The 18,559-nt window shown below is 38.6% G+C and overlaps 1 protein-coding gene across 3 annotated transcripts; it reads right to left on the reverse strand.

The window, feature by feature from the left end:
* Positions 1-166: 166 nt before the first annotated feature.
* C9 (complement C9) lies at positions 167-18,293 on the reverse strand. Of its 3 annotated transcripts, XM_026058125.1 has the most exons (10): positions 16,717-18,293; positions 15,695-15,842; positions 14,184-14,331; positions 12,323-12,461; positions 9,223-9,441; positions 6,726-6,966; positions 5,285-5,413; positions 3,807-3,985; positions 3,363-3,591; positions 2,361-2,540 (listed from the first exon to the last, which is right to left on the reverse strand). In XM_026058125.1, exons 1-10 carry the CDS (start codon positions 16,993-16,995, stop codon positions 2,380-2,382), a joined length of 1,872 nt encoding a protein of 623 aa, XP_025913910.1. In that variant the 5' UTR covers positions 16,996-18,293; the 3' UTR covers positions 2,361-2,379. The 3 variants fall into 3 exon arrangements, with proteins under 3 accessions (XP_025913911.1, XP_025913910.1, XP_025913912.1); XM_026058126.1 differs by lacking the exons at positions 2,361-2,540; positions 3,363-3,591 and adding an exon at positions 167-317; XM_026058127.1 differs by lacking the exon at positions 3,363-3,591 and having other exon boundaries at positions 2,406-2,540.
* Positions 18,294-18,559: the final 266 nt, after the last annotated feature.

An 18,559-nucleotide genomic window follows, 5' to 3' on the forward strand; every position in this document is an offset into this window, starting at 1 on the left:
TCTTGAAAATGGGTTTGAAAACACCTACCACAAAGAACTATGAGAAAACCTCTGACAAGGGAACTCCATTATGCTAGTGAATAACAAAGACTGATAATTCATGTTCTAATGACAGCAGCAGGCAAATAAAAGAAGGAGCACACCCACTGCATCAGTTCGCCTCCATTAATATGTTTATTGATACATTACTTTGTTTTGATTAGCAATGATTTAAACTGCGGGTGCTTGTAAATCATGGTGTTCCATTGCTTTTGGAAAGCTAGCTGGCCAGCAGGAACTTTGATTTGTAAAATTGGCTTGGAATTCATTATTGTTTTCTAAAAAAGAAGAAAGAACAGTGAAGAAGTGATAGCATATAGTTACTGCAACATAATCAGATATTTGCATATATTGTTCAACATTTTAAGTGAATTAGTAGTCTTGTGGCTTTCCAGGAACATGATTCCACTGTCTCTTAAATATGGTTGTAATACAAACTAAGTCTTATGAAGAATTAATTAAAACACATATTGTGACTTTCAGAAGCCTTGAGTATGTAAGGTTTCCACTGGCTTCAGTTGGAAGAGTGAGTGCTCAACACGTCTGATATTTCAGGAGCCAAAGTTAGGTTAATTTTTTTAAAAGAGCTTTTACTATGCCACACAGGAGGAAACATGTCTGAATATGTATGTGTCATGAATAATCATCATGGTATTTACCATTGTGGCTGAATATAAATATGTCTGTGACGTACTGCAGAAATAAAATTAAGCCGCTCATGAGATTTTTAAAATAGGGCCAGCTGCACTGCGTCAGTCAAAGGCTAATTTGATACCATGTTTCTAATAACAGGCAGAAGCCTGGGGAAGATTGTACGTGAACAGGGAAAGACACAGAAATACTTCCCCAGAATACTCCCCCATCCCCCCAAAATTGACACTTCAGAGTCTTCCTGAGCTAGCATCATTATCTGCATGTTTGAGAGCCTTACATTAATTTGTCTTGAGTTTTTTAAAATGCATATTTACTTTTGTTATGTACACTGTGTGAGGGACCATTCTTCAGTTTGTTTTGCATATGCCACTGATAGTTTTATTTAATGTCCCCTTGTTCTTATATTTGTCTTCCTCATGTCACTCATGATTTTACAGCTCTGTATCATATTATTTCCTCAGTTTCCTTTCTTCCAACTCCTGAAACAAATTATGGAAAGAGTAGCTTTGACAGCCTGGAGATGAGCTGCTGTTGAAAGCAGTGTGTAATTCTCTGATGTAAGGCTAGCTGGTTCCCTGAAGGTTAGCGTGTGCTACTGGCCAAGCTTTCTTCAGGACGCTTCACAAGTAGAGGACTGGACATAGTTGAACTCTACTGAAGATGAGACAGAGCTGGCACAGAAGAAATCTGATACATATCTTTGGCCCAGGTGGAGGTCATTTTGCATGGCTTACCATCAGGATGTTTCAATGATGACATGCACAAGATCCTTTCCTTATCTTGCCACCTCTTTTCCTCTGTGGCCTTGCAAGGGTAAAGGAACTAATGGTAACCCATCAAGCCTAAAACCCAAACACTTTATCCTGGGCCTGAAAGCTTTTACTCTCACATTCATGGGGCACACAAGCTTCTTGTGCTCAGCAGGTGAAGAAAATTGAGACCACCTTGTCGTGTTACGGACTAGAGCATCAGTCCTCAGAATACTTCTTGTTTTTTGCTTTACTTTGGAGTGTTATTTTAAAAATAAAAATTGACAAAACCTTGCTGATAAACATTTTCTAAAACCCCAGTTTTCTTCCAACGTAAAAGGTTCAAAACTGCTGTAACAGTAGCTCTGGTGGATCTAAGTGTACTTACCAAATATGAAAGTTCAAGCTCCCAAACTGTCTTYTATATCATGAACAAAAAATGTGTCTCTTTCTTTTTCCTAAGACATAAATTTTCTGATGGAGAGTATGGCTGGAGGTGTTATCTGGATTTCAAGGGTTGGGTTTTTAGTCTGTTCTTATCACAGAATCACAGAATGGTTGAGGTTGGAAGGGACCTCTGGAAATCGTCTAAGTCTGTGTTGATCTGTGTGGCTGACTGTGAGTATATGTGTGCATGTGTTGTACATGTGTGTTTGTATGAACTTCATTTTACTCCCAAAGTTCTGTGATATAATGTTACTCATCAAGACATTCAAAAACAAATATAGCCATTCACAAATTGGAGCAACAAGGTGGCTGTTTTTAAAAACTATCTCAAGTCACAGATTTAGATGAAACATGTAACCAGGCTTATCCATGTCACAGCTTCAATATTGTTACTGGAATGCCCCAAATGTTGGCTGACTGTTGGTTGACTAAACAGCAATAATACATTAGTACCTAAGAGGGGCTGCTTACCTGTTTTTGAGCTGCATAACTATTTTGCTTCACCACAGGGCCGTTTTTCAATGCTTTCTCCTTGGCATGGTCTGCCACCAGGTTCTGGAGCAGGGTTATTACACTCACGAGTTCGAGTGCTTTCTCCACTCACACAGGCAGACCAGGCACTCCAACAGCTCCAGCCTCCATCAGTGACAACTGATATTAAGACACCATACTAAGATTAGTACAGCATCTCTCTGCCTTCTGTGCAGTGACAGAGATATCATTAACTGGAGYTTTTTTGAGGGTGGACAAGGTGGACCATGGTTCAGTTCTTGCTTTCTCAGTTATGGTGACTCTACAGATCATTGCATATTCTAGCATACATCCCATCTGCACAGACTTGACTATTGAAAACTCCATGTCAGCAGCACTTCTTAAGTGCCCAGAGGTTTCAAAATTTTGTCACCCTAGGAAGCTGCTGGAGTATTTGCCACCTGTACCTCAAAAATGTGGCCATAGGGAATAAATATACTGCATAGCAAATTTTTTACACAGTTAACTGTGGAACTGCATTCATCTCCCTCTTCCCTTTTGTGGATCAATCTAACATTAAGCTAGCAGAGTAGATATGAAATGTGATCATGTGTTAGCAAGCACGATGCTTTTGCAGGAAACTGAAGACAAACCAGTTTATGACATTGTGAGAGTGATTTTGCGTGAACTTAATTTACAGCCCTGATTCTCTACCATTACTCCAGCATGCTTCAGTAATGTTCCTATTTACTTAAATTACTTTGGGGTGTCATTCTAAGACACAGTAATGTATGTGGGACAAAGAACTCTAATGAGTGCCCTCTTCATGGAAAGATCCTAGTAACTTACACTAACTGCCACACTATCTACCCATGGGATTTGACAGCAGTAGGTATAAGGGGGTACTGTGACATCCTTATGTCTTGTGGTGGCTCATTTTATCTGAATATTGTTCATATTAATAAACATGCTCATTTTAATCTGTCTGAAATATTTACTAACCTTTAGTTAGTGTAGATTTGGAAATCTGACAAGCAATTCCCTTAAAGTAGCTAGAGCACATGCATGTACAGGCTCCATCTACCAGCACAACGGTGCCTCCATTTTTGCAAGGTTCACATTTGCACACACTGTATTCAGTAATGTAGTCCTCAATTGCTCTTTCCAAATTTTGTTTCTTTAAATATGCATCTCTCATCTTAACTGGAACAAGCGTATGTATTGGAGAAGGCTGTAGAAGAAAATAGGCTGTGTATAACAGACTTTTCGATAGTTCTGAATCCTTTTGATATAAACATCACTAAAGTAAGCATCTGAAGAAAAAGGCTAGATCTGTCAAGATGAAGAAAATACCTTAAAGTTAATGATAAACTTGGGCCTTACCTCCATCTCATAACAAAAGCTTTAAAACTGCAAGAGACCCAGCTTAGAAGAGACTGTACTTACCCGTTGCTGTATCACTACTGGAGCATCAACCAATGACTTAGCCCACTGTATGTAATCCTCTACGTTAACTGCTTTTAATCCTCGCAGTAACATTTCTTTTATTTTAACTGAAAAATCAATCTTCCCTCCATCAACTAAGGAAATGATATCATCAATGACTGCATCATCCTTATGTTGTGCTGTAGAAAGAAAGCAGAGGGGAAAAGAAGGAAAGTTTAACATCCATACAACTTGAAGAATAATTGTCCTTTTAGCACAACTAGTCCAGTTCTTTAAAATGACAGGAGATAGAAGAACCCTTCACTTAGTGGTCATGGTGGAATTCCATCTGTCTTTGCTTGCAGTTAGTATGTGGGAAGAAATCTTCTATTTTTCAATTAAATCAGAAAACCCTATACCTGAAGGTAAAAGAAATAGGTAGGTCAGAATGAGATAGGTTATGGAGATCTTAGTCATTTGATAACAAACCAAGGAAAATATGAATAATACTACTGTATTACCTGAGCTGGACGGGAATAGGGCAGGAATTGGAATAGTAGGAGCTTGCACTTCATGATTAAAACATAAGAATAGAGCAACACTAGACAGACTTGAAATAACTGCCTCTCCTGTGCTCGACAACAAACACTTCACTCCTTTCCTCTTGCAGTTGCTATGTGATAAAAGGCTCATCTCCAGGCACGCAAAGGAGCACACAGAAATAATGACAAGCAGGGGAACCTGAGTAACCTAATCAGAGGAATGGAGCCCCTGCCCCTCCCAGGGCTGTTCCAGGTGAGCCATCAGCTGCATAGGCTGACAACAGGAGAGGCTCTCTGGATTGCCTTACAGACTGAGGGAGGTTACTGTCTAGGGGGTATGGGACTAATTAGGATTAAGGATAAATGGCTTGGGAACCAAGTATCAAAGTGGCCATAAATCTGGGCTGGATACGTGTGTTTCTCTATAAGTGAGACAACTCGAGGAGTTGGCTACTAAGGCTACTGGGGGTCCAGACCAACCACTGGAGACCCTAAGGTGTGGGGGTCAACTGTGTGTGTGTGTGTGTGGCAATTGGAGGCAAGAGGATCCAAGAGCCAGTTACTGCATAGGTTGAATGTCTAAGGCCAGCTGCTGGAGGAATCCATATTGTCTATATTTAAATATTTCCCACTAACAGCCCTTCCTCCTGATCAGTGAGAGAGGGGAACAGGATGAGGCCATAGGTGCTATTTGGGTTTCCGTGAGTGCTGTGTTTCTGTCTGTGTTGATCTGTGTGGCTGGCTATGAGTACATGTGTGTATTTGTTGTACATGTGTGTTTGTATGTGTGCCTACTAGGAATACATGTTCAGCCTTGCTACAGGTTGGACCAGGGGGCATGGAGTTACAGTAGCTTCACCTCTACTGGATTTGTCCTTATGTAATCACCATATCAATTATAAACAGGGAATAAAATGGTATCATCTTTCCTTAAGCAAAATGTAAGGATATACTTACATTTGTCCTTCACCTTAATCTTTCCACATTTATCATCATTAATATCAAGATCGGCATTCAATCCTTTATATGCTATGCTGGCATCTAAATGATAGCCAAGACATTTTTTTACATCTTCTACGGTGATACCTGCAAGTGGAAATAATTAGGTGATTATTACAGGGACAGAATGGCCATAAAGAATGTAATTATATTATTCTTCTAGGATAAATTTCAAGACTATTAGAAATGTTTTATGGCTTTCTTCCTCCCAGTCCTCTTTTGTTTTCTCCTCTTCCATGTAATGAATTTGAGGCTAACTGACTGCATTTGAAGTGACTACACTGAAGCAGGTGAGATCTGCAGTGATTAGGAAAATGCTAAGAACCCTCCAAAAACTCATTTATGTTTTTCTTTCTTTACTTAAAAGTAGATATTTTGTCTTTCTTTCCTGTTTATCATTTCCTCTTTCTATGTGCTAAATTATTGAGTTCTCTCAGCTTCTGTCTCCCACCCTCAAACAAATTTTCTCACTCCTTTTACCCATACACTTAATCAACACCACTAATCTCCTATGTGCACTCTTTTCCCTTAAATTCCAATCCTCCTCTATCCTCTAGTACCTCCAGCACATCTTTTCTGTCTATTGAGCTCAAGCATTTGATCTGAAACTTTACCCTTTGTTCAGAGAGACTTTGCTTAAGTTTGGATCTTAAAAAAAGAGCAGCACAATCTCCAGCTGTTGAAAAGAACACTACTATGATCCATAAGTGACATCTTTGCCCCATGTCCCTTGGAATATTTTGAACATTGCATGGCAATATTACTCTTAATGCTTCATGCAGCAGGTATTTATTTTCTGACCTCCAAAATCAGCTTCAGAATGATCACTTAAACCCATCACAAAACCACACGTGCCTGAACTGCATGAGGGAGGATTAAGTTACTGCTTTCCTATCTTAACCAGGGTAAGGAAAATTCCAGTGTGAATGTTAAAGTCTATAAAAACAGTTTCAACATGGTCAACTATATCATGTGATTTCTGGGAAGTTCTTCAATTTATCTATTATTTTGTGCCACTGCCATACTCACAGTGATTGCAGCACAAGAAGATACCGACTGGCAAAATGAATTTAAGGTTTAGCCAGATTTCCTAGGCATTGCAGATTTCTTGTGAATCAGATCCCACCACTAATTTTTGTGAATATTTTGAATAGTTCTATTTAAGATTTTTTTTTAAGTGACATGCTTAAAATATAGACTTCCAATAAAAATGCTGGAAGTTACAAAGACAGATTCTCATCTCTTGAACTGGTGTAATTCTGTACTGATGCCACTGATGGCACACATTGAACTGTGCTGTCCTCAGTAAAGCTCCATATGTATATGCATGTGTCCTCATCCATTTCTCTGTGTGACAGTGATAATCTGCATGCCAGAACTAGGCCAGTAGAATGCATACCTGATTGAGACATAGTGTAATCATCTAGCACATACACAAGTTCATATTTTCCTCCCACAGCTCCAGAGACTGCATAGTGAGTTCCATAATCTTCTAGGAATTTGAAATATTCCCCCTTATCATATTCAGCAGGCAGAAAGTTTAGATCATCAAGGAAACTATCTGTAAGACGGACATCACGACTTCGCATTTGGAATCTTCCGAGCTGAATCTTTCCTTTTACATGCAGAAAGGTTTGTTTCTGAATACACCAGTGGGAAGAAAGCAGGAGATGAGAGTGCCATTCTGGTATGCAGTACAGCAGGAAAATCTATTCTATTTTACGTTTAAAGAAACTGTAGCACTTTTAAACACTGTATTCAATCTAGCATGCTGGAACAGGGACAAACTTGTTTAAATGAAATAGTAAGTTCTCTAAAATGTCATCTAGTATTTTAATTGAGGAAGTAGCAAGAAATTTAGCTAATTTCTGTTTTTCCAATTTTGCAACGCTCTCCATTTGCTAATTTCAGTAAACCTTTTGTGATCTATTTGATGACAGGGTTTTCCCTCTAAGTACACTATCTATAGAAAGTGCCTTCCTGACTTAATTTTATAACATAGAAAAATAATTCTATATGGCTTGCCAGATAATAGAAGCTGTTCCGGCCTGCACACTGAGGTCAGCTGGAGTTTTGCCTTTGTTTGTAATTAGAACAGAACTGAGTTCTCTCTTTTTGGAATCACTTCTCTTTATTCTCAGACTGCCTGAATGAAGGGCACTGCTCCAGTTAAAAAACAAAAAGATGAAACGGCATCGTAAAGTGAAAATTAGTCGGGAAAAGAACCCTCTGGGGCATGTGACCCATACATACATTCTAACTTGAGGTTTCACAATCTGTACAGTCATAAATTACACTGCTGATGATTTTATGTCATAGTCTCAACTGAGACCTATCTGCTGCATATAATACAGGACATCTTGTGAAATAGTAGCACTTAAGGCTGTAAACAAACACAAGCCTTCCAAACTCCATTTTTATCTGCAGTATTTATGTGGGTCCCTTCACAGTAGTGCCTAATAAGAAATAAATAAGAGGGATTTAACAACTGACCATCACATCAGGTGGTGCCACTTAAGAGATCTTAAACCCCCCACTCAAATTTTGTTTAGGAATGGCAGAAATCTTCAGGCAGCTAAATTTCAGTAAGGAAATTTTTGTGGGTGCAAATATTTCTGCCACCAGCAAGTACAAAATCTCTTACTCTGCTGATGTTCCCAGGCTGCTCCAGGCTCTAACTCACGCCTAAGCCCTGGCAGGATTCTTAGGCCAGGGATTCCTATTACACCAACCTGCAGCAACGTGAGTTTATGGTGATAGACCTCTGCTGGTGAGGGATTCTTACTCATTATCTGAACTGATCGCAGAGCAAGGATTTGAAGCCAAAACTCTCACTGCAGGTCACTAGACTACAAGTGGCCTGAATACCTCCTGAGATACAGAACCAAATCTTTTGAGTCTGTAGAGATGAATGCTTTTACATCTTGGCTTCCACCCCAAGAAACAACCTATATCAATACACTGCCAGTGTATTACATTATTTTATTCAGTATGTATGTATTCAGCATTATTTTAACTAACCAGTTATAAAATTTATCTTAGTTTTCCATTAAATCTATGTGATCTCCTGGTCTCTGAAGGTGTCCTGAAAAAAAAGACTGACAAGAAACTGGAAAGATTGAATTACTTGAGGCAGATATATTCTGCTAAGGCTACTTCTGTGCTAGTAAATAAAATGCGATAGGGCCTTTTCTCTGTTTCAAAGGGAAAGGGGAGAGGCATGGCTTGTGTGCACCCCCAAAATCTGCTTGCTTTGTCCAGACTGCCTACTGGGAACATTCCCTTGGTCCTGTGGTCCCCTGCAGCCTGCTTGGCATTGTTTGAGAGCACTAGAGCTGGCGCAGACTAAGCCRTGGCAGGCAGTGTGCTAATAAAACAAGACAGATAATCAAATGCCAGTGCTAATACCCGTGCCTCTTAGATCAGGCTAGTTTATTAGCACAGTCATACCTAAGTGGCCGAGGTCTGACCTTTGGGTTATTATTATATCTATTTTGCTTGTCCAAGCTTACCTACCTTTAGGCCTACTCACTGGCAATTTTTCATCCCAGGACTTGATGTAATTTGTCCACACTGCACTAGATCAGAGCTGCTCTGTAATCAAGATGAGACCAGGGATCTCTGGCCCTTCCTAATGTCAAGGCCCCATTGAAGATGAGGGTGGTTGCTAGTCGACAGAAACAGTAGGAACAATAAGCTAGATGTGATTACGCTTTTAGCCACCTCTGAAATCTTAACCCTAGTATTGCCAGTATTTCATTTTTGTGAATAAATGCCAGAAAAGTAGTAGGCAACTAGAATATTTAGAAAGATTAATAGTGCTTTTTTCTGACATTATGTAAATTTTAGTGTTTGTAAAATCACTGAATTAAACATGTTAGCATGATTAAACTTACCCTTTCTGTGGTGCTTTGCAGGACAGAACTTAAACTTGAATTCTTGCTATAGTGATACTTGAAATTTCCTTTTACAGTTTCTTTGTCACTTGCATCAGTAGGTGTGTATTTCAGAGACAGATCAGCCTTAAATTGTCTTTGTTTTTCTATGTAAACCTCTCGGATCATTTCTGCACGATCATGATAGTACTCAGCTGTGAAGGTTTTGTCTGCTTTTGTCTTAGAAAAGATGATGAAAAGATTGCACGAGTAGTTAAAAAAGGCAGTAAAAGAAAATCTATGTAGCACTTTGAAGTTGTATGTTTTATCTATGTTATCAATACAAAAAATATATATGAAACAGGTGCTAATATGAACACAGCAGATGAGCATAAAGGGTGGAAACCTGCATCACTTTGTATGCTAGTTGGACTGTCTTTGAACAAACAGAATAACAGAAAAAGCTGAGTTTTTTTCTGAATAGCAAAGTCATTCCACAGAAAGTATTAATAAAGGCTAAATGGCATTTTGAACTAGAAAATTATTTTTTCACCMACCCCCCCCCCCCCAATCTTTACTAAATTGTTGGTTTGTCTCCTTGGAAATGTTCAATTTTCATTGAAAAAGCAAATGCTTGAAACTCAAAATATTTTGACTCAGCTAGAGGATGTGATTCAGCTAAATCAATAATTTGATTTGTCTTGGTTCTCCCAGAACCTTATGGGGGTTTTTATGTGGTTTCCTTGTGTATTCAGCCTCTCCTGAGATCCAGGCTCCCAAGGCTGGCTGCATCTGTTAAGCTCCATTGTAGCCAGAAACTGTTATGGAAAAAATCCCTCACTATGTGGACAGATGATGCTGTCCAAAAGGAGGTGTAATCCAAGCAGGAAGTCTCATCTTCAGAAGAAAACAGGAGCACAATGCCTTAATGGCAGCATATCTATATTTAACAATGTTAGGACCTTCACAAATGAAAAAAATTACATGATTTTTTTTTCCCTGGATGGAAGAAAAGCATCTTCTCTTGGTCTTTAGTTTTGATTTCTCTGCAGATCAAGAAAAAAACACCTCAGACTTGATATTCTGCACATGTAATCGGATCTGCCAAGTGTTGGGCATTGAGGATGGAGCCACATATGCCTTACTACTCTCTTACATTCCTTCCCCCTGTTCCACGGGGCTTGCATCTGAGGCATGTGCAGGGCCTCTGCCATACCCTGTGGCCAGGTGTCACATGCAGCATGATATCAAGATGTGAGAGAGCCACTGAGAGCCAGTGGAAGTGCCATGTAGAGGTGTCCCCATACAGGGAGAAGATAACTTCCCTAACAAAAACCTTGTCTTGCTGGCCTTTCTTTAGACGACTTGTGTATCCCCTGTGTGGACACACTGTACTCTGTGTCACAACATGAGGATTCCCAGGTCACTTGCAGACTGTGCCCTGTTGCTTGTAATGCGGCTTGGTATGCCCGGTATTACAGTGGGGGACAGCAGGAAGCCACATGGTCTGTGTAAGGGACTATGATTTCAAAAGTATCATCACCAGTGGTTTGAGTTTCTACAGTATTTGGGTAGTCAAACATCAAAATTTTGTTTTGTTTTCCAAAACACCTGAGCAGCCAGCCTATGAAAATTGGATTTGTTCACTGCATCTCATGTTGAATATCCAAAACCACAACCCAGTGGAAAAAATTAGCCAAAAAGCTGGACTCTGTGGAAGCACTTGAATTTAGTTTGACAAAAGTAGTAAAGAATCTCTCAAAGATTTATAAAGCTGAAATAATCTAAGACATTTAAAAAAAAATCATACCAACTTGCATGCAATTGCATCAGAAACTGCCTTTATGACAGAAATGTGGTTGTGTTCATTTTTTAAATTTTAGATATTTATTCTTTTCCCTAGAAGCACCCTTTAATGCCAAAAAACATAGCCCAACTTGGAGTATTCATCAGATATAACTAGCCCCCCCCCCCAATTCTATTTTAATGATTTCTGCTATTGCAAGCTATGAGGAAAAGCCAGAAATATTCAGTTTTGGGTTTTGGCATGAATCTTTTCTTAGAGCTCTAACAAATGAAAACAAATGGWAATACCACCCCTCTCCCCAAAACACCTCATCTGGATCAGCTCAGTGGTTCAAAAGTGAACAGAAAACTGCAGTGACAATGTTTCAGTGAGTGTTAAGTCTCAGCATGTAACACTGTCAATGTAATTTATATGTGTCAACAGTTCCCTTACATTTAAGGAATAATAGTCTCCAGCTCATTCCTAGAATGCAAACAAGATTTATTAATAGGTCTCAACTTCTGAAATTATTTAGAATTCTGATTTAGCTTACTTATAGCAGACAATGGCTAATTCATAATGCCTATTTCAATGTTGTTTTCTTTTGCATATTTTAGCAGAACAGTAATGGAAAAAGATTCTGTGTCAAAATCAAATACAAGCAATGATTTCTGGGTCAGATTTGCTCATTTTGGGGAGGGTCTCATTTAAATTGTCATTGTTCTATGAAGTTCCTGCTTATAGGGATAGGCAATACATTTGTAAATATAATACTTACTTTGCTTTCTCAAACATAGCTGAAATAATTGAGATTTCTAAGATCATCAGCATTTGGGTGTTCAAACCTCAGGGAAGTCATTGTATGAATCTCTAAAGGTCTGTTAGTTTTCCTCAGTAGGAAAGAGAAAGTCAGCACAGATTAAGAAACCCAAGCAGGACCCGGGTGTTAGGATGTTTTTCCTGCACTTTTATCAGTCTTTTGTGTGTCCTTGAAAATGTGGTAAAAGTTTCAAGGTATCTGGTAAAAGTTAGGTGTCATATTTCTTTCTTTACATCTACTGTTTTTCTCTTCCATTCATATTATARACATTCTAGAAAGACACTTTCATTTACTATGTGCAATTACAGCATCGAATGCAATGGAAATTTATTTGGAGCAACTGAGCTTAATTGCTAATGCAAATGATAACACAACCTGTTGCCCTCTGGACTTTATCAAAAGCTTAATGCTAAAGAGCTTTTACCACCTGACTCAAGAGATATGTGGAGTCTTCCAAGAGGATGTCAGGATTCAGCTTCAGTTAAACACATCCTAGATTGCACAGAAGGACTTACATCGTAATTGAGAACACCAACGTTCCATGGCTTGCGGTAGTACGTCCGCGTGTTCCCATCACGCACTCTTTCACAAAGGCCGTTGAAAAAGTCATTGTCAAATGGACTGGCCATTGGCTGCATCCCTAAAACATTGATTCTACAACAGAAACACAAGAGAGGTTGCAGTTCAGAAAAGGAGGTGTCAGCACCCATAGCCTCTTGACAATAGTATTATGATCAGAAAAATTGTATTTTGTAAGAGACAGAATACAGCTGGGGAACTGAATTTTTGGTGATCAGAAGAACCTTGTTCCACCACAACAGGTTGCTTCACCTCTTGTGCTCCTGTTTTCTCATCCATTTAATGGAGATCATGATACATCTTTTGTAAAGCACTTAAAGGGCCACGAATGAAAAATAAACAAACAAATAAGATGATAGATATTAAATATCAAACACAGTGAGAACCTTTGGAATTGAAAGGCGGTGGAAACCATTTCTTTTTAAACAATATATTTGTTAGGAGTCATTCCTTATAGGTTTAAAAAGGACATTTCAACAGCTATTTTTATCTTGTTTTTTCGTAACTCATATTAGTTTGTTTGCTGATAGAAACTTTAATATCGAATGTACACTAGACCCATCAAACCTGTAGAAGGAATATACAGCCACCCCTGGCTTTGGTCTCTTCTCCCAGGGAGTGACCTGGTAGAGTAGTTGAATCTCCTGGGGCAGGTGAGAGGAAATTTGGATCACAATAAATCCAGAAAAGAGGGCACATTGTTTTTATAGCTCTATATGCCTATGTACCCATGCACAAGAGATACATCTAAAACAACTTCTCCTTGTGGGATTCCATATTGTTTTTTGCCTTTCCATGTCTGTTTCATACACTGAGAGCTTTCCAGGGGCCACAGTATTTATGTCTGATACATGTTCATAYACCTAAGGGGGTATAGAAAATGGCTATCAATTCACTAAAGATGTCAGCATCACAACTGCACATCTATACAACATTTTCTCATGAGAGACTAAAGTAATAGATTATAATAGAAATAATAAAGTAGCTACTTCTAAAAATGCTTAAGTACCTGGCTCACTTCCATGTGTTACAAAGGCAGCACTTTGGCCCTTGTGCAATAGCATCAAAATGAAATGGAGGATGTAGCCTTCTCATTTAAACACAAGGTGGTGCTGTGATATACTTTTATTTTGGTCTGTTCCAGTTTGGATAGCCGCCTTATTACTCAATTTGTAGATACACTGTGTGTCCTACTTTTGTTTTACTTAAAGTAAAAGAGACCCATCAGAGTCTGAGAACAAAAAGATGAATTTTCAATTTAGATTAATGAGGAAAGCTCCTGTAAACAACAAAGGTCTGGAGAAGTGAARAATTAAGTACTAAAAAAAAGTTGCAGGCAGGTTGCCGTTGCAGTAATACAGCCCGTTGTGTAAAATAATCAAGATACATTGTCTCCCTCTTAGATATGCATGTTAGTGAAATAATTGGGAATGACTAATTCTTTATGAAAGATCACTTGAAAAGATGGTTTAAATATAAAGATTATATTTATATATAAGCATTGTATGCATGTACATATACATATCATTTCTATATATATGTTATTAACATAATGATTAATGATTTATTTAGTGTCCATAGTCTGGATAAGTATTTTATCATCCCAATGTGTATGAAAGAAAACCATAGTTAGGTGTTCTTCCGAAGTTGCATAGTGTTTCTGAATACAAATGAGAACATCATTCAGATTCCACTTTTGGGAATGGCAGTCTACCCCAGTGTTTTCAGCTGGCTTTGGAGACAGTCCTAGACTCCTCACAAGGCCCAGTACTAACATTATATTTCTTCATTACATACCCTTGCCCTGCAGTCCTGCCAATTTCTGACACATCAATATCATGATTACGGCATGGCGATCGTGGGTCTGATTCACAGTTATCTTCATCAGAAAAGTCTCCACAGTCATTATCTACATTACACACAAGACGTTGCTTTATACATCGACCTAAACAAAGAATAAACATTGAATGAATCATTTGTTTTTCTAAGATGGACTTTAAGTACTGCCCCCCCCTGCAGCTATTCTTTACTAAGATCTGCCTCTTAGACATATATTTTCATTATTGTCAGAAGGAAATAGAATCTTACTCCCAGCATCCTTCAGAYGAAAAAAAACATACTATGAAATTGGCTTATTAGCTTACTGGGATAGCTAAAAAAACTAAGTGACAGGTGAACTGCTGTCATTGCAGGAAGTTAATATTTCCTTTGATTGTTTCTGTATTCATCTTTGATTATTAGATTTTTAAAATTGTATTATGAGAATACAGGAAAATACTAAGTCAGTATCAACAAAGAATTATTTCTGAGTTGTTTAAACTGTTGCTCTTGGGAGAACATGAACTATAGTGAGTTGTGTTTTAAAGCAGCAGTGAAATATTAATTCCATTGAGGTCAGGTAGGGTTTCACTGTAGGTTTTACAAAGACTGATTTTTTTCTACATGATTTAAAGATTTGGGGTAAATTTAGCCCTAGCATAACAAGAAGACACTTGCTCCTATCAGCTACCTTGCCTGTAGAGTGCCACAGAATGGCTTTGAACTACTATTTAAACATATACTTTGTAATTTTTCTTTCTCTACTTGGACTTCATAGTATTTGAAACACAGACAAAATTGACAGTGGCTTGGGACTCAAAATCCACCTAGCAGCTTTCCTTTTCTGTATTGATTATTTTATTACCATTAACATTTCCTTTTTCATTTTGATTTGTGATGAGTCTTGAAGATTACATTAATTCATATGCATGTACAGTTCTACAAATGTATACTTTACTTGGGATCTAGAGGCATTCTGATCTCCAGCAGACATGTACTGTACTATTGTGGTCACTTAAACCTCCCTACCCATTTTGTCAAAATTCTTTCAGTTCTAGTTTTTCCCAGTGATTTTTCATAAAACATAAGGGTTCTGTTCCAGGTGGAATGGGTATGCTGGAAAGAGGGAAACTCATAGTAAGTCAGCTTTTAACCACGGAGCAGAAAAAACAGGAAAGGAATTTAAACACAGATACAAATTATTAAGAGAGAGGAGGGGAATGCACCCATTCTCAAGCATTGTTCATGCTCTGGTTTGGGCCTCATGGCTTTTCAACCCACCTCCATACATGTTAGGGGCTCTGTTTAAACCTTAGTGCTAAGGCACGGCTTCAGGAAGTTATCCCCAACAAGCAAAGCAGTGAAGCATGTATCTCTCTTTTGATGCTTATTGACTTAATGGATATTGACTGAGCTTCTTCATGGAACTAAGTAAAAAGTGGCTTGCGGAGTTATTGCGTAACTCATTATGGTGTGAAAACAAAACCTACCAGAATTGCATTGAAAGTCAGTACCACAGTCTGGTTCTGGTTCTTCAGGACAAACTTGGCTGGTTTTACAGCTTTGTACATCTCTCAAAGTCTCCAGGCATGATTTTCCACCAAACTGTCCAAATTTTTCAATATTTCTAGACCGAAACTTGAAAGATAAGTAACAGTATTAACATTTCTTGGAGAGAAGAGAGAAGTGCCAGAACTGAGGGATTTCCAGCTGAACTTTGAACTTTCCAGAACAAAGGATCTTTAGTGAGATTTTTGGTTGAGAAGTAAATACTTGTACAGCAACATTTAATTAATAACAATGTTTTAGCAAGCATATAGAGATGCTTATTTTTCACTATTTTGTTTACAAGAAATCCAAGGAGGAAACTGCATCATATTTTATATGCTTTCAAGTCTGTGCTTAGAAGAAAGTAATTCTAGTCCATTGATTTTACATGAATTTCACAGATTTGGATGAATATAGATCATCTGTAAGTCTGCCTCTGGAAGTCATTGCATTTTTATCTGTTACCAGTAGGCATTAGCTACTTTTGGGGCACCAGTAATTAGTAAAGTTTTTTGGGACTTGGAATTCTTGCAACTTCATGAGGCAAAACGATGATATAATCAACAAGGAACTGTCTTTCATATTTTTGAACTTTCATAGGAAGAACTCCCCTGAGAAAGCAAAAATCTGATTTTGACAAAAATACCACTTTTTATTTAAAAAGGAAAAATGTATTAAAAGTAAGGTTCTTAGCAGAACCATCCCCATGGCCAAAAAAAGATTATTTCTATCAAAAAAACATTTTGAATGAGAACGCTTGACCAGTTTTGTACACTGGATGCAGCCTTCCCTTATTACTACAGCTTCAGGTCTGAAATGATTATGCGTTTCATCAGACCATGAATGTATGTTTGGCATGTATTAAGGGTTGCAATCTGATATTCTCCCAAATCCAAAAGGCAGGCAGATAAATTTCCTGTGATTGATTGTCACTTTGAAACAAAGGCTTACAGCTATAGCTTACCCTTTGATATGTGCATGGGTCACAGGGCCCCCATTCACTCCAGCCACTCAGCTTACAGTCTATCGGAGATGGAGCATTCAGTTCTCTTGTCTCCCTGTGGAAAGCTTTCTCTGAAGAGCTGTCAGACAAAACATCCCAATACAGTCCCGGGCAGTACACTGAAATCATGCCTGAGTTTGTTTTTAAACCAGAGACCAATGTTTTGGGAGCATCTTTAAGCTGTCTCCTGGTTTCACTTTTGTAGCAGTATGTGGTACTTAGATTTATAAACTCTTTCATACCGGTTTAAAATTAAATTTTATAGAAAAAAAAAAAAGAGTCAAAGACTTAATAAGCCAGTCCTTTCCTTTTCTGGATCTTTGTGCATACTCATGCCTTTCTGGTGGATCATGTTATACCATGAATTGAGTAAAATGAAATAGTAATACATGGAGAATGTCTGTAGTTCCTTTGTAAGACAAGAGCTGTGTCCTCCCTGTTCAGAACTAAAGACGTCGGTGCTGACCTAGCAACACCTCCCTAATTGTCAAATTACTACAATACATCTTTTTAATTTTTGAACTTATTAACTTTAATGGAGTTGCCCTTAAAAATAAGTAAAAGTTTAAATGCTTTTCTGAGTTGAAAGAAGTCTCATAAATAAAGGTACTATTTGTTAATAGGCTAACCTATATAGTTGGAAAAAGCAGACAAGCGTTTAGCTAACTAATTACTTCTTCAGTTTGCTGAGTTGAATGAGTTGCCAGTTAGGTTTCAGTCAAAGGCCTGGATTTTCTAGAGTGACTCCTCATTTTGATGCCCAGCCTGAAATACCATGAAACTCTTGTCTCTCAGTAAGTGAAAGGGCATCATTTTATAAAAACCCAGTTTCTTGAAAGTACCACAGTTAGACATTAAAAATGGATGCACTGTAGGATAACTAGTCCATTTTAAAAAGCAAGGCCAGTAGTTTACAGATGACCTTATCTTCACAGGTAACGATGCTGCAAAGCAGAGGAGTGAGGGAGCTTTAGGGTCTAACCTGCCTGGTTTGCTCTCTGTAATTTATTAAATTTTGGCCTTACATGCTGAATATTCATCTGCTACATGGTAATTATTTCTGCACCCTGCAGGTAAATATGGGGGTCTCTGCTCTGCAGTGGGACCTTCTCTGCTGAGCCCAGCATGTTGGTAAATCTGCAGCTCCCCTAGTCTGATGTATGCACTTTTTTTTGCAGGCAGGACTTTGCCCTGCACTTTTTGATCCCCTTCCCTTGTACAAATATGCCAGGTGACCAAATAAATGTAACCTGATTCCACGAAATTGAGAAATCTGCAGTTTGGACAAAGAAGATATACTAGTCAGCTCAGCCTTCCATTGCCATTTATTGTATGTTTAGGTTACATACCTAGTAAGATGGTACTGAGACGCTAAGTCGACCTGTGTCTCTTTCCAGCCATTGAATCTTAAACAGCTCAGTGATCACATGCTTGCTGTGCAACCTTTATACACTCAGCTCACCCTGACTGGCTCGTATGCTTCAGGGGTTTTGCTGTTGCACTACCAGTAAACACGCACAGCAGCTGCTGCTGGAAGAATCCATATCATGCTCTCGTGCTGCACTGCCTGCTGCTTCTATACAACTCTCTTCCCAGAAGCCTCTTGCTCGTAAGCTCGGACTGGCTTGGGGTGTTGCCTTCAACATGTGGGATTCTAATAAGACAAGCAAGGAATGAAAAATTCTCTACATACAATAGGGACCTTCCAAACTCTAGGCTGGTAGGGAAGTGTGAAGCTTTGCTGTATGCAAAGCACCAGGTACCGGGGTAGCTGGCCCAGGATCCAAATCTGACCTTGAGAGAA

This window comes from Apteryx rowi, unplaced genomic scaffold (genome assembly GCF_003343035.1).
Source record: "Apteryx rowi isolate R43461 unplaced genomic scaffold, aptRow1 scaffold_143, whole genome shotgun sequence".
Lineage (NCBI taxonomy): Eukaryota > Metazoa > Chordata > Aves > Apterygiformes > Apterygidae > Apteryx > Apteryx rowi.

Excerpts from the sequence above, each read along its gene's own strand:
- C9 (XM_026058125.1), bottom strand. The coding sequence starts at position 16,995 with ATGAAAGAGTTTATAAATCTAAGTACCACATACTGCTACAAAAGTGAA. Across the intron at positions 12,462-14,183 it reads GGCAGGACTGCAGGGCAAGG|AATCAATGTTTTAGGGATGC; the intron begins GTATGTAATGAA and ends TTTCTGTTGTAG. Across the intron at positions 9,442-12,322 it reads TTGGTGTTCTCAATTACGAT|ACAAAAGCAGACAAAACCTT; the intron begins GTAAGTCCTTCT and ends ATCTTTTCTAAG.